Source organism: Bubalus bubalis, chromosome 3 (assembly GCF_019923935.1).
Source record: "Bubalus bubalis isolate 160015118507 breed Murrah chromosome 3, NDDB_SH_1, whole genome shotgun sequence".
Lineage (NCBI taxonomy): Eukaryota > Metazoa > Chordata > Mammalia > Artiodactyla > Bovidae > Bubalus > Bubalus bubalis.
The window spans coordinates 110,690,401-110,707,174 of NC_059159.1; the positions used below are offsets into that span (position 1 = coordinate 110,690,401).

The 16,774-nt window shown below is 39.5% G+C and overlaps 1 protein-coding gene across 1 annotated transcript; it reads right to left on the reverse strand.

Moving 5' to 3' along the window:
- Positions 1–4,631: 4,631 nt before the first annotated feature.
- ZFAND5 (zinc finger AN1-type containing 5) lies at positions 4,632–16,006 on the reverse strand. Its single transcript, XM_006049183.4, has 6 exons — positions 15,117–16,006; positions 10,792–10,949; positions 10,264–10,375; positions 9,557–9,660; positions 7,249–7,374; positions 4,632–6,286 (listed from the first exon to the last, which is right to left on the reverse strand). Exons 2-6 carry the CDS (start codon positions 10,940–10,942, stop codon positions 6,138–6,140), a joined length of 642 nt encoding a protein of 213 aa, XP_006049245.1. The 5' UTR covers positions 10,943–10,949; positions 15,117–16,006; the 3' UTR covers positions 4,632–6,137.
- Positions 16,007–16,774: the final 768 nt, after the last annotated feature.

A 16,774-nucleotide genomic window follows, 5' to 3' on the forward strand; every position in this document is an offset into this window, starting at 1 on the left:
CACCTGACCTACCTCTTGAGAAACCTATCTGCAGGTCAGGAAGCAACAGTTAGAACTGGACATGGAATAACAGACTGTTTTCAAATAGGAAAAGGAGTACGTCAAGGCTGTATATTGTCACCCTGCTTATGTAACTTATATGCAGCTTATTTAACTTATATACGGAGTACATCATGAGAAACGCTGGGCTGGAGGAAGCACAATCTGGAATCAAGATTGCTGGGAGAAATATCAATAACCTCAGATATGCAGATGACCCTACCCTCATGGCAGAAAGTGAACAACTAAAGAGCCTCTTGATGAAAGTGAAAGAGGAGTGAAAAAGTTGGCTTAAAGCTCAACATTCAGAAAACTAAAATCATGGCATCTGGTCCCATCACTTCATGGCTAATAGATGGGTAAACAGTGGAAACAGTAGCTGACTTTATTTTTCTGGGCTCCAAAATCACTGCAGATGGTGATTGCAGTCATGAAACTAAAAGACTCCTTGGAAGGAAAGTTTTGAACCTAGATAGCATATTAAAAAGCAGAGATGTTATTCTGCCAACAAAGGTCTGTCAAGACTATGGTTTTTCCAGTCGTCATGCATGGATGTGAGTTGGACTATAAAGAAAGCTGAGTGCCAAAGAACTGATGCTTTTGAACTGTGGTGTTGGAGAAGACTCTTGGATTGCAAGGTGATCCAGCCAGACCATCCTAAAGATCAGTCCTGGTGTTCATTGCTAAGACTGCTGTTGAAGCTAAAAGTCCAATACTTTGGCCACCTGATGCGAAGAGCTGACTCATTGGAAAAGACCCTGATGCTCGGAAAGATTGAAGGCAGGAGAAGGCGACAACAGAAGATGAGATAGTTGGATGCCATCACCAACTCAATGGACATGGGTTTGGGTGGACTCTGGGAGTTGGTGATGGACAGGGAGGCCTGGCATGCTGTGATTCACGGGGTTGCAGAGATTTGGGCACAACTGAGCGACTGAAGTGAACTGATGCTGAAGCTCCAATACTTTGGCCACCTGATGCGAAGAACTGGCTCACTGGAAAAGACCCTGATGTTGGGCAAGTTTGAGGGCAGGAGGAGAAGGGGATGATAGAGGATGAGATGGTTGGATGGCATCACCCACTCAATGGAGATAAGAATTTGAGTAATCTCCGTGAGTTGGGATGGACAGGGAGGCCTGGTGTGCTGTGGTCTACAGTGTTGCGAAGAGTTGGACATGACTCAGCGACTCAACTGAATTCCTGAACAGCCTTGGTGTGTTATTGATGGTTTCAGATGTATATAATTTGAGGTTATGTGGTGACTGTTTCAATCAAAACTGTCAGCAAAAAATATACTCAAAACAGACTATTAACCAACTAGAAAGTAACATATACCTTCTGTCATCTTGCTGTTTACTTAGGTATCACGTGTGAGGTACAATCACAAGTCAGTACCTATCCCAGAAAGAAAAGAGTACTTAGTTGTAAACAAAATGGAGTCTTACATTTATGCCACAAAATGGTTTAACTTTTACTTCTAGAACAGAAATGCACCCTAGGGAAAAACACAAATTAATGCTCTTTGCTTTTATATGAATTAAAAACCAGAGTTTGTGTGTGAAAACAGTAATAAGCATTAAACAGCACTTCTGTGTTGTTGTATATGCACATTTGCTTTAAAGCAGACTGTACAAACATTAAGAAACTATTTTATCAAATTTCAAATTACTTTTTGTTAATAACACGCTGCTTTGCCCATGGAAACCTTTCTACGTAGTTTAAGGCTATATAATCTTACTGCTAATCAATCAGAAACCACACCCATCATTCCCTCCAAAATTATAAGCTAAATTTATAAACAAAATTCACTGTAACTTTGCAGATATTTAAGCAAATGAGTCAAATTAAGTCTCTGTACACAAACATTTACATGACACAGAGGAGATAAACTTTCCAAGTTATGACAGTTACCTAAAACTTATCTTTGGAATGGGTCATATGCAACAAAATGAAAAATGCTTTGCTTCTCAATGTGTATCAATGAATTCATTTTCAAACCCTGTGAATATATTACCAATTCAAAAAATACAATAACAACTAATATGCTTAATATGCTGTTATATTACTTAGTAGAGTTTTGCCCACTCTTAGCAAAGAACTTGATTTAATGCAACTGAAAAGAATGATTCTTATCACTTAAAACTGAGTTATAGATCTTTACCTTTTCATTATACAACTTAAATGTAACCAATCCTGTTATCAAAAAATTTTCTTTCCAAGTTCTAGAAATCATTACTCTAGGATATTAAAATTAGTAATAACCCGAGGACGAACTACAGATTGCTAGACACATCTGATAAAGAATTGTTATCTAAGATATAGAAAGAACTCTTAAAAAACTCAGTAGGAAAACAAACTACTGGGCCAAAGAGCTTATTAGACACCGCGTCAAAGATATACAAACAGATTGCAAATTAATACTAAAGATTCGAGTTACCATGATGAGATTTAACTGCACGCCTATCAGAACAGCCAAAACCCAGAACACTGATAAATGCTGGTGAAGATGTGGAATAGAAACTCTTTCAATGCTGTAGGAATGCAAAATCGTACAACCATTTTGGAAGAGTTTGATGATTTCTTACAAAACCAAATATATATTCTTACATATTACCTACCCGAGTTGAAAACTTAATTCTAAACAAATCGGCTAATGTTTGTAACAGCTTTATTCATAACTGCCCAAACTTGCAAGTAACCAAGATATCCTTCAGTAGGTGTATGGAATAAACTACGGCACATCCAGAAAATGGATTATTCAAGACTAAAAAAAATGAGCTGTCAAGCCATGAAAAGGCATGAAGAAAACTTAAGTTGATTACTAAGCGTAAGAAGCCAATTTGAAAAGGTTGGATATGTAATGTACAATCCCACATATAACATTTTGGAAAAGGAAAAATTATAGCAGCAGTAAAAAGGTCAGTAGTTGGCAGTTGTATATTATGATGGGTTTGTCACTATAGATTTGTGCAAACTCAGAAAACACCAATCGCTGACTATAATTTATGGACTTTAATATAGGTTCATCAACTTTAACAAAATGTTATCACTCTAGTGGTCGATGTTGGTAATACAGCAATGTATGTGGTGTGGGTGAAGAGGGTGCATGGGAAATCTCTGCACTTATCTCTCAACTTTGCTATGAACCTAGCAAGTCCTTAAAAAATTTAATACGGAACATTAAGCGCCAGGTATTTTTATCCTTCCTTACAGATGAAGAAGCCTGTTTTTAGGGTCCATTATCTTAACTAGTAAGTCATTTCACCTATATTGCAGTTTTTTTCTTTGCAATTTCATGCTGTGGAAAAACCACTTCTGCTCAAACCATCGGCCCTAGTTTTGCAGATAAAGCCCACTGAAAAGAGCTATAAGAGACTATCCCTAGGCCAAAAAGGTAATTCATATCATTCACTGTCAAAACATGTCTGGGGTGGGGATGTACAAAGTGCAAGGAGAAATGTGGTATTAGTCTTAAATGCTTTATGTCAGTGTACATTTAAGTTAAAGCCCATTTATATATAATCTTGCCTGAGAAACTTTCAGGTTTGAATACAGGAGTCCTGGTACAATTGAATCTTCCTAGTTGCCTTACACACTTTGATCTCTTCTCCCCAGCTGATGCTCCTGACAAATCAAATCCTTAAGTCAGATATGTTCTATATATTTCACATAAGAAATGATTATGGAAACATTACCATAATCTCATGCTACTTATTTCAAAGACCATTACAGACAAGTGAAGCCCAAGGTCCATCATTTTTCCATCTAAGTCTTCTTTGCCCCCAATATACCCCTCTTAGATTTCAAAACCTGAAGATTTAAAAACTTATCAAGCAAATGTTTACAGAGGTAGCACTGAAGGAAAACAAAGTCTTAAACTTTGAATAAAAATTCTTTGCCTTCGAACACAATTTTTAGCTCAACTGTGATTCAGTATCCTTCATAATTCGAGACACTATCCTTGTCTCATACTTCAATAGTATACATATCCCCTCACCTGAAGCAAAAGTAGCAGCAAAGAACTGTGACAGGTGGCAGCGAATCATCATGGTAAGTACTGAATATTTCCAACTCCATCATTGAGATGTAATGGTTCTGCTTTTTGGCTTCAGCTATTGCATTGGCCAAGTCAACATGCCACTGTTAGCTCTTGTTCTTTGTTATCTCACATGGCACCTGCAAAGACCAAGCCCATGGGACCATCTCAACATTAGAATCAAACCCCAAATAAAACTATGCCAGTTGCTATAAACCAATTGTAATGCCTAAAGTGCCATTTATAAAGCAAAAAAGAACAAGAGAAAAGGGAGATAGGATGGAATAACTGACCTAAATTCTAACACTGTTTTGATCCTAAAAGTGCCTATTCATGTCTTCAAAATTAAACTGCCTATTATGTACCATAAGAGATGTTTAACACTCATCTCATGGTTCTCATGTGAATGTTTAGGGATGGAAATGAAAAAAAAAATTATAATATAGCCATGCAAAGTCTATAAACACGACTAAAGTTCAATATCAAACATTTCCTAATTATCCCCCTTTAGGATATCTAACTATGGCTTAAAAACCCAATAAACAAGTGGAAAGTCTCCCTCTGTACATGGCTTTTATTATTTACATAATACAATATAGCATCAATGCTGAATAGCATGATTATGTGCAATACATAAATATGTACTATCTGTACACATCTGCAGATCTAACTTTAGAACTAAGGTACATAAAATTGAAAGCAAAACTGAATGCTTTAAGAATAAAAGTAAAAACTAAGACTGAACACTGCAATAAATCAGAAGTAGTGCCTCGTGTACATACTTAAAACTATTTACAGATGAAAACAGGCATTACCACGACACTAATCTAACTATACTCATTTATATATAAAAAACACAAGTTTCATACATCACAAAAAACCTTCCATTATAACACAGAAGTGATATTACCAGACAAGCATCAGTGAAGTATACTGCCTCTTCTAGTTGTTATTGTACAATGCTGTAGATAATGCAGCCCATGCAATACACCCAAGAACACTAGAGTCCTACACCCAAGTACAATTAATATAAAGCAGCCCTCTGCAAGTGGTGCTGGATACCACTAAGAAGTCTACTGCAGCCATGTTGGTTATGATTTTCCATGCAGAAGGGTACAGTTACATTAAGAACTGAAGTCTTTAAAAAAGCTTTAAACATTCTTTCTTGAACCAAAACATTCAACAAAATATGCACATGAAAAATTAACTATTCAGATACCTTTGCAACTTAAAATTCAGATGCATGTTACTTCAAAGAGCTGCTGTATGTGAAAACCAAACGTAGAGTTTTAATTTCTTCTTGTAAATAAATTAATCCTAGTGCAGTTTTGTTCTACACAACATTTTTAGCAATGAGTAATGCAGACATTGTCTGGTGCAGGCCAGCATAATAAGCTTCAAAGATAGCTCAAGACCCTGTTGGCTTGATGCATTTTACTCTTTAACCAGTTAAACAATGTGTACCTTTCACAGAGTGTCTTATTTGACAGTTTTTAGAACACCAATTAACCAGGCTTACATATGGCACCGAACACTGGTTTCATGGAAAGGTCTGATTCTTTTTATAGCTTTCTTCCTGCTTCCAAGGAACATGTGGAAATTAACAGGGTGAAGTTTAACTATGGTAGAAGTAGACTGCCAGTCCTTTTCTGGTGTACCATTTCTTTAAAAAAATACAGGCACATAACACTAGCCAAAGATTATACCTTGATTACATTCCCAAAGGCAGATATGCTGCAAACATGCAGATAGGTATTTCAGTTATTTTGTTTGGCACAAAGGAACTAAATTTTGTCCTTATTATCTGTGTATTTCAATTTCCTGTGCAGATTTTCATCCAATTTTATTCAGGGGAGGGCATATACATTTTGTAGGGCTGTATCTATCCAATTCTGCCTGTAACAAACACCCAAACATCCTAAAATATCAATTATAAGACAGACAAGTGTAAAGTAAAACTCTGGAGAACATCAAAGGAAAATGGCCATGCATCTGCTCTTTAATGTTTTCCTACGGTATATTAAAATAAAAACAAATTATCAGTCTCTTCACAAGTAGTAATTTATATTCTCTGAATTTTTTCAGCCACAACAACTGGATTCTCTTTTCTGATTTTTGCTGCAGCTTCTGCTTTGTAATCATATGGACAGTTGTGCTTGTCAGAGTAACGGTGAAGTCCACAAAACAAATTTCCACATCGGCAGTCAAACCCTGTACATATAAAAGGAAGGAAGAGTCATTTAGGAACTTATAGCAATTAGAAGAAACAAAGTAAATATAGAAAAGGAACCAGATTTTCATGACTCTCTGTAACATTAAACCAACTGTCATTTTAAATTGTGAAAGTGTTTTCAACCTCTTTTGACATGGTGAGAAATACAAGTAACTATCTTCCATAAACTCTGGTAGGTATCAAACACAGTAGAAAAATCACAAAGCTCTGGAGTCAGACTGAACTGGATTTAAATTCTAGTCTTGCTGTTGCTGCTGCTGCTGCTAAGTCACTTCAGTCGTGTCCGACTCTGTGCGACCCCATAGACGGCAGCCCATCAGGCTCCACCGTCCCTGGGATTCTCCAGGCAAGAACATTGGAGTGGGTTGCCATTTCCTTCTCCAATGTATAAAAGTGAAAAGTGAAAGTGAAGTCACTCAGTCGTGCCCGACTCTTAGCGACCCCATGGACTGCAGCCTACCAGGCTCCTCTGTGAATGGGATTTTCCAGGCAAGAGTACTGGAGTGGGGGTGCCACTGCCTTCCTACTATATACTAATAACGTTTCCGCACATTGTAGAAGGAAATGTGTTGTAGAAGACAACCACATACAGTTCTGAGATTTAAAAAAACAATTAACAAAAAACAATTAAAAAGTATCTAGAACATTTTGTGTCTGGCTCAAAGTAGGTGATTACTGTTTAGTTCAACTATCTTTCCCCCAGAAGAACAAAGCAAAGAATCAAGACATGAAGTTTTACTAATCCTATAAAGGAAAATAATTCAGAAGGCCTGAAGTCAGGAAAGGGTTTCATAGGATTAGAGACCAATGGAAAGCAAATCAACTTCTTCTTACTGTCCCCTTTCCAGCCTACTGTGGAAACTTCCTATTCTTGAAAGTTGGGTGTTTTATGTTTAAGACTGACTAGTTCCATAGGGAGTAACCAGGAGCTCTTGAATACCTGTAAGGCCAACTTTCTTTCTGCACATGAAACACCTGTTCTTCTTTGGTTTGGGCAACTCAGGAGCTTTTTCTTCACTTTGAGAAGTACTGGGCTGAGAAACCGAAGGACTGGGCTGAGTGACAACTGAAAAAACAAGGATAAAAATTAGAAGTTTGTCAACTCTTTGGCTGACAATTATCTAATAAGTCAAAAACTAAACAACATTAAGACTCCTCATAAAAATGTTGAAGCCCTTCTTGAAAGAAAACATATAACATGTAATTTTAAATACAATCTTTCACTTTATTATCACTCCACTTAAATTCCATTAAACTCACTTTAGGACTGGGAAACAAAACCCTAATTCTAGGTTTTAAAGACCTGAGAAATGTGGTCATCTGCTCAGTTTCCACACTGCAAATACCTAAATGCAATCTTCTTAATTAGGGCAGATTCAAATTCATTAATACTCAGTAAATAAGGCTACCAACTTCTGAGGTACTCAGCTATAAAGTCATTTTGTTTTTATACTGAAAAGTTAAAAGAAAAACTGTAGATAAACCCAGTAAATTTTGACAAGTAAAACCCAAATCATTAACCTCTCAGACTCTAAAATTTCACAATTATTGCATCATTTTAAAAAGTGCTTTATATTGTCTTATGCAGAAAATATGGAAGCCTTTTAAAAAAAGAAAAAAAAAACCTTCTTTTGAAGATTAGCAAACACTGTCTTTAGGACAATATAAATACTTGTGAAGCTTAAGGATTCCATAGGCAAAACAAAATTTTTACAGCACAGCTTTAATTTACTTTGTGATACTTAATGAGAGACATGACCTACTTTAAAAAGTCCGTTTCTCTAGGTAAAAGGGATCTAAGTTTAAGTTCACTCATGACTTCAACAGAATTTATCAATATAAAGATAAAACCGCAGATAAAACTGTAAGTTCATATTACTTCCAGGTTATTTAAAACAAAATTTAATCCTACATTTTTAAAATTAATATTAGTCCAAATCCCAAGAACAGCAAATTGAAGCATACAATACTAGAATTACTGCCTGAACAATAGGCCAGCATTAATACTATCAGCATAAATCCAAACTCTATAGCAAACCAACTGGTTTAATGACAACTTACTGAAATTCTCTCCAAATTTAGAATTCATTTACATTAGTGATATATCCAGTGAAATTAACAGTATAATATTATACCACTGGTAATACTCTAGCTATTTTACTTATTCCTAACAATCTACCATGGCAACCCTAATGTATTTTCGTGATGGTATAATGAAGTGTCGACAGTCTGTGGAATAGTCTAGGGGACGTGACAGCCATTTCCCTGGCTACATGTGAAAACTGGACAGTGGTTCTTAAAAAAAGACTTTGGTGGGGGTGGGAGTAGTTAAGAAAAGAAAACTGATACAGAAATGGCAGAGCAGCAAAGTGCATTCAGGTGAAGAAATAATAAATGCATAGACATAGTTACAGGATCTAATCCAAAAGAGTACTGTTCCAAGATTTTGTTTTTTAAATAACAAACAAATGAAACAGAACAACACTAATTTGGTCAGTTTTTCATCATAAGGATGGAACTTTAAATACCAAATATGGATTCAACCACCCAACATAAAAATTTTCACCTTAGCTTTATCAGTGAAGACTTATACTGTTCACATAAGCTTGGCTATGTAATATTAGCAAAAGCAAGCTTCCAAAGCAGATTATATATCCAACACTATTTTCTCACTAAAGGTTTTAACATTGTGTCCCAGTCAACACTATACCAGGAAACAATGAATTGATCAAATCAACTATGTGCACCACCAGAGTATGCAAATCACGGTTCCAGGGTCTAGCAATGGAAAGTAAAAAAGTCGACCTGACAACAGAGCACAACCAGAAGTGCTTTCTTTAATGTTAAGTTCAGCACAGACTCAGTCACTATTTAATGAAAACCAAAATGCCATTCCACACTGAGTTTTAAACTCCCATAGGGATCCCACACTTCATCTTGAAAGTTTCAGTGTTCAATATGTTCTTTTGTTTGAGTGTGTCCTGCACTACTGACAATATCCAAGACTAAACACTTTTCATTATTTTTTATCCATGGCTTTGCAATTTAACTTTCATAATTTCTTCTTTAATGTTTCACAAAACCTTCTTTAATGTTTAGATACTTCTAAAATGTAGTGGTAACCTACCTTTTAAATTCATTAAATTCTTGACATTTCCAGCCTTCACATGATAAAGTGCTGATTTGTAGGTGCAAAGGTAATGGGGGATGGGCAGAGAAGAGATTAAAGAATCAGATAAAAAGCATACCTGGCTCTGACACCTCTGTTTTCGGGGTAGTTACTTTGTCCTCTCTTGAAATGCTCATTTCTGTCATTTGCTGAGTTACAGGCAAGGCAGCCACAGGCATATTTCTATTTGAGTTCAAGCAAACATTTTTAAAGATGTTAAGGGTACTTGATGAGATAGTAAGTTGTCAGTTCAACATATTAAATGGAGCTAAATACTCTAAAAAGGATGCCCAGCACAAATGTCTGAGAATAAGGAGACCGATCTGATAAATGGCTCATCAATTCAAGCCTGCATATTTGTATAGGTTAGTATTCCATCAGAGGCAACTAGAAATATTTAGCTGTGCCTGTAATTTAAAGGCAAAAGGGACAACTTTGCCAGAATGCCTTATGTAGCAGTGCAATAATCTGTAGAGCCTCATTCTCTATAATCTTCACACCTCAATTACAAGAAAAAGCACAGCATTTTCAACACAGTATCCTTGAGGCTACTCAGCAGCAGTGCATTATTATACACATCTTTACTCAATGACCTACATGATCATATATTAAAGGACACTGGAATCCCCAATTGTGCAACACATGCAGGCATCTAATGTATTAACATCTTATTATAATGTAAATATGTATGTTGTAACACATACATTTATTAACATTCGTAATTATATCAGTCATCTTTATTTCCTCCCTGTATTATTATAAATACTCAGATATGTTTAATCTTACCTTGATTTTTCAGATGTGCTGCCAGCAGCACCTTCACAGTTGTTTAAACTAGCGTCTGCTCTTTGTACAGATGCAGAATCTGAGGTAGGACTGTTGGAACCACTAGCTGTCCCTGTTTAAAAAAAGGATTGGTAAGAAATGAAGCAACACTAGAAACACTCATTATCAAAACTATTAATAAGTAACAAATACTTGCATTTAATTAGGTTAGTGACTTATGCACTTTTTCACTGTGCCGCAGATTCTTACACTTAAGTGATATCCAAACAACAAAAAATATAAATAAAAAAGTCATAGCCAATAAAACCTCAAAAAGGGAAAAGAATAAGCTAGAAGATGCTTGTAGATGTCACTCATTCCTCATGCAGTCATTCCAAGTACTTGGTTGTTGCTTTAAGTTTCAAGCTTTTCTCAGGTCTTCTTTCCTTGGACTTTCAGCACTGATTCTCAGTTTGAGGACCCAATTCTTGGTTGTATATTTTGCGGCCACCAGTTCTTCAAATGCGTTATTTCTTGGAAACAACTTACCCATTGGGCTCATTCTGCCACTATTCTGCTGCCTCTGAAGATGTTCTTTGTAGCAAACAGAACACATTCCATTTGTCCTAGGATTTCCATAAAAGCCACATCCTGTACTACACAGCATGGGCCCTGGGGTCTGGTTAGTCTCCTGAGCCATTTTTCTGCTATAAACAGAACAAAATCAAAATTTTAGAAACCAGAATTTAGTAAAAAAAAAAAAAAAGAAAAGAAAGAAAAGGAAAAAACCACATAATCACTAAATTAGTACAATAGTCATCATTTATCTTTGTCATTTCTAAACACTGTGTTTCTAACAAAGGCCTAAATTGTGTTATTAATCTTTAAAATTGGCTAAATTATGAATCTTTTGTTGCCTTTACAAAACAAAGAACGTGAAAGGAACTGTTTTAGCTTGATAAACAATGGTCTATCATGACTTGACATTTTTAGGACAAAAAAATTCTATCATTAAACATTACAATTTCACCTGTCACTGTTTAATTCCTGAAAAGGTCACCTTCCATTGTTTAATTCTTTAAACACAAAATTATGTTTAAATCAATTTTTCTAACTGGTATCTTTAAATCACTTTTTGTTCTCCTACACTACAGACAGATCATTTCAAATCATCAAAATTAACTGACTCTTCATATCTACTAGTGGTTCTTTAAGCTAGTAGTATGTGGATGCAGCTCTAAAGCTTTCTTAAAACACCTGAACATATTGGGCCCTTGTAATTAATTCAATTCTGCCGCAGGGCAGAGCATGGGTACTTTTAAAATGCTGCAGCACCTGAAGCACATAGGACACTGAAAAGAGAGCTGGTAGATCATCTAGCTCTTCCTGTTACCCTGGCACCAAAAAGTGAAGCTCTTTAAGAATTCAGGGGTCAGTTGCCTAGGAAATTTCTTTTGTTCTACATTTGACATGTGAAATCCGGGTCTAAGTATACTTTAAAGCCAGTGCCTAGAAACCTGCAAAGCACAAATTATCAGCCACAGATTTCTCAACCAACAATTCTATTAAAACTTGTAACAAGCGTTTGTCTTCCTCATGCCAGAAAATAACGAAACTTTTCCAAGCTCAATTTCAAGATAGCAAAGTAAAGCAATATACACAATCTTTAATAATGGTTAATATTCAATGCTAGGTTACCAGAAATAACTTAATATAACCTTGCTATTCCAGAAGCCTTCTTAAAATTAACACAAATACAGTAATGTTTTGCTAAATTTAGTAAAATTTGCTGAGCTAACAGAACATAAATATTTAAGAAAAAAATTTTAAAAACCTGGAAGGTTTCCATGTCACCTTAAATTGTGTATGAATGTACAGAAAGCATATTTGGGCATTTTATCAAAGGGAGATTGTAATAATTCTGGTCATTGTCATTCAACTGTACCTGAATGTTGACAAGAGGTGACTTACAAGTTATGAACATTTCAGGTATATATAGGAAAGTACTTCCAGCTAGAGCTTGTTACTTCCTATAATTTCATGTTGCTTGTTCCAACCAGCACAAACTAGAATACACTCTTTAGGGAGTTATCATAAAGTTTTAACACTTTTAACCAAAATTACACAAAGGAAGAGGACTAACTAAATTTGATGTGGCCTGAATCTGGACAATTATTCCCCCAACCATTTAAATGATAGTAATCTTTCCTTTTGTTAGCAAAAAGACCTATTTCAAGCTTGAAAATATTTCAAGCCAATGAAGCTTGCATGGAAATTGACCAATATTTGCAACTTACTTCAGACAACAGTACTAATTTAGTTAACACCATCTCTTTAAATAGTAAGTGGAATTTAGCTGACTCATTTTGGAGCAGTATAGTGTAAACATTTCAAATTACTTACGAAGTTTATTGATAAACACTTTCAGTTGAGTTTTTAATATTTTGAGTATAATGTGCAAAAAAAAATGCATTGTGCATTTATTTGCATCCTCACCATGCAAAATATGTGAATCTTTGCCCTATGCAAAAAGGAGAGCCACTCCTGGAAGTCCTCTTAAGAATTATGCTTTAGCTTACCTGCTATATTTTTAACTTTTGCTATCATTTGACAAGTGGCTTAAAGAGTAAACTGGCCTAAAAGTCAACTTACATTAATATTAACCTGATTCTTAAAATCTTTTGTTTATACAAATGTGGGTGGGGATCTTAACCAATGATTTCACATGCAAAGTATTCCAACTTTCTTCAGAAAACGTATCTACCTTCAATTTACCATAAATAGCCTCCAAACTGAGACACAGGAGGTAACAGGACATTAGTCTTATACATGGCTTCTCATCTGGTAGACTTTTCTCCCCCTAGAAAGGCAGCTTTTAAATGCCATCACAAGTGCACAGCTTGCCTTAATATTTCTCAGAAGCTTAGATCACATGGGCGGGCGCTTCAGCCTGTCACAAGGCTGCAATGTGACAGGCTGAGCTGGATGGAGGCTCTCACATAAAGCCTAGTCAACAGGGGCCTCTGAAATCAGCTTCTATTTATATCTCAGAGCCTGCCAACTCCTACACAACCCCAAGAACTAAAGATGCAGCACTTGTATACCTAATATAATAAGCAAACACAACAAAAAGATGCCATTAAGGTTGTTAGTTTTTTCTGAGGTAGGGAAGAACAATCTCAAATCAGAAATGCAAGTATCACCAATCACTCAAAGACAAAACGGTCAGAGTTGTTTGTAAAATCCAAGCATAACGAAGAGAGCACAAAGGTAGAAACAACCCTCCTGTTTAGTGGCAATTTTGAGGTGGGTGTGGGGAATAAGTTGCCATTTCCCTATTTGTATTTTAGAAAAAAAATACAATACCGTTATTACTTAGCATCTTTAATAAAGTTGTTAGAAACTTAAGCATTCATTGTGTCAGCTCTATCAAATATAGGATGAAATGTACGTATGTATATATAAACTTTACAGTTTGCGGCCTCCTCTAATTCATAGCTAAAAAACAAAACCACAAAAGGCAGGAGCATGTAACTGAAAAATTCTCCATCCTCAACATGAATAAAAAAGGCTTTTACAACTATGTGAATTTAGTTCTCTCAGGTGCACAAGACGTTAAGAATCGTCACCCTACCCGGAGTTGAGACTGGAGTTCTAGTCTCTAATCTACCTCTAACTAAGCCAGTGACCTTGGGCAAGCCCTTACTCTCCAGACCTTCGTTCCTCTTGCCAAATGGAGATGATTACTGTGATTTTAAAGGCTCCTTTTCAGGCTTAATACAGAGCCTGAGAGAGAGAAAATAGGGAAGATTAAAACATCTCTCGAGGGGGACATTTTTAGAAGAAAACTTGAAAAAATAAAATTTCAGTATTTTCACCAATTCAGTTCTGAATCCCTACTTTAAAAATAAGGAGTAAAATAAGGATTCGTTTAATTTTTTAAGAAAGTCTGTAAATCACCCAAAGGCCAAGTTAAAGAACAGCGGCTCTATGACCTATATACTACTGTGTTCTTAGACCAGATTAATAGGAAACATTCAGTCAATAAAGATAACCCAGGCCTTTTCCCAAAACACATATCCACGGAGTGCGTGGAAAGAAGGCAAAAATTTTCACGTTTATCAGCCTAAATGCACGAAACAAAGGGGAAGGTGCTCCATTTCCTTCATGAAAAGGATCTCCGGCGAGAAACGCAGCAACCTCGGTAAAACTGAACCACCACAGAGAAGTCCCTATCGCCCAACGTTCCAGGGGATTTTAATACAAGTTCGAATCCCACTAGTCCTCCACCCCTAACCCTATGCCCTTCCAAGCAGAGGCCTCGTTCAGGAATGCCCAGCAGGGCCTTCTCCAAAAACCACTGAGTCATGCAGAACAGCAGTTCCGTAGGCCAAGCAGGCCCCTCACCCTGCCGGTGCCTCGCCGACCCCCGACCCCCGACCCTGAAAGGCTCCTCGGAGGAGGCGGAGAAGGGGGGTGCGGCGAGCAAGGGGTTGGGGGCGCGGCCATCGCCACCGCCTCTTTGTCTTTCCCGGTTCGGCGGCCCAGGCGGGACGCCACCGCAGAAGGCGGCCGGGATGGATTTGAGCGAGGCCCGGAACTCGAATCTCTCTGAGGCCGCACGCCGGGCATTTTTTTCTCCGACCGTGCGGGTGAGAGCGAGTCCGGGGCACAGGGAACCGGCCTCCGGTCACGACGACAGGATGCCGCCTCCGTCTTTGTGCTTCCTGAGCTGGCAGGCGGGCTCCCCTCCCCCTGACGCCGCCATCCGTGGGCCGCTCGGGCTTCGCCGGCTCGCGGCGCTTAGTTCCCCACTCCCACCCGCGTCCCGGCACTAGCAGCCGGGCGCCCTCCCCTAGCCCCGTGCTACTTACTCTTCGACCGCGGGAGCCGGGCTCGCGCACGACGCCGGCGAGGTGGGGACCGGGCCGAGCCCTCCGGGAGGGGCGAGCCGGAAGCCCTAGAGCCGCCGCCGCGGGCTGGAGCCGCAGGCGGAGGTGGCGCCGCCGCCGCCGCGGAGTCCTCCTTTGTTCCCGCAGCAGCCCCGAGCGTGGCCGGGACACGCCGGAGCTCGGGAAGTGGGGGGAGGGAAGCGGTGGGGGGAGCAGCGGAGGAGGAGGGGGCGGAGGGAGTAGTACAGAAGGCCGCAGCGGCTAAGGCTGCTCGCTGCGCTCGCCCGTCGTCGCCTCACACCTCCACCGGCCGCGAGTTTGGCTGACTCCGAGGACGAGCGGGGCACGCGCAGCTAAGCCCGAGGACCGCAAGGGCCCGCGAACGGCGCTGTCTGTCGCTTCGCTACCGCCGGGGAAGCTGTGCAGCTCCCAGGAACGAGGAGCCCCAAACGGTGATGCAGGCAGGTCCGCGCTCCAGCCGACTGACGCGTTCTCTCCGCCCCGCGATGGAAAGAGGGAGGGGGCGGGGTCTGTGCGTCAGCGAAAACCCCGACGGCGGCGGCGGCGGCGGGGAGCGCCTTGACGTCACGTGCCCGACGCCGCGCCTCTGTCTTCAGTCACCCGGCCGGGGAGGCGGGGCCGAGCCTGACCGCGCTGCTGTTGCGCGGAGCCTAGTTACTGGCCCGGCTGCCGGCTCCAGGGTGGAGCTGGAAAGAAATAGTCCTGTGGAGGATGCGTTTCTATTTTTAGCTCGATTGTCCGCCCTCAGCCTTTCTCCTTCCGATTTTCTCAGTCAAGCCCGCTTTTCGCCCTCTGAGTTCTCACGCTTTGTCTAGAGTCTTTGGCAGACATTTCCCTTCCCTCCTCATTCTCCCTCCTCACCCACCCATCCAGAACGAGTTAGAAGGATTTGCTTCGAGAAGAGAAAATGAACCGCTCTTTGCTTCTGGGTCTTCTCGCCTGTTTATGAAGCTCCCAAGTCCAGTTCCCTCACACCCCTTTCGATTCTAAAGTCCAACCTGAGCATTGCCCTGATGCTACCGGGAAGGAGCGGGGCAAGGCGGCGCTCGCTCGCTTCCTCGCTCGCCCAAGGTCACGGGTGGTTGTGCAGAGTCAGGAAAGGCTCGCCGGACTGGCTGCCAGCCCTCGGCCCTGGCGTCACGGTTCTGAACAAACTGTTTTGGCCAGCATGTAAAATCCCTGGAAATCATCTATTCCAGCAAAACCTCGTGAACTGGGAAAGCACCAAATGTTCTACTCTAGAAATGAAGCTAAGGGACAAACAAGCTAGACCTGAAGGAGAGATCAATAAGGAGACTCTGTAAGAGGAAGTTCAAGAGAGGGCAATTCAGAAATGAGGCACATGCTCCGACTAGTTTGAAAGGGTGAGTTAACTAAAAACACTGAGAACCTTTTCAAAGCACCAACAAAAAAATACCCCGTTTGCAGCTGGCCTCTCCAGGTGACAAAAAACAAACTTCGTAAGACAGAAAGGACTTATGAAATTTCCTGGTAAACAATAGCCTGATGGTGATTGCAGCCATAAAATGAAAAGACGCTTACTCCTTGAAAGAGAAGTTATGACCAACCTAGACAGTGTATTAAAAAGCAGAGACGTTACTTTGTCAACAAAGGTCCGT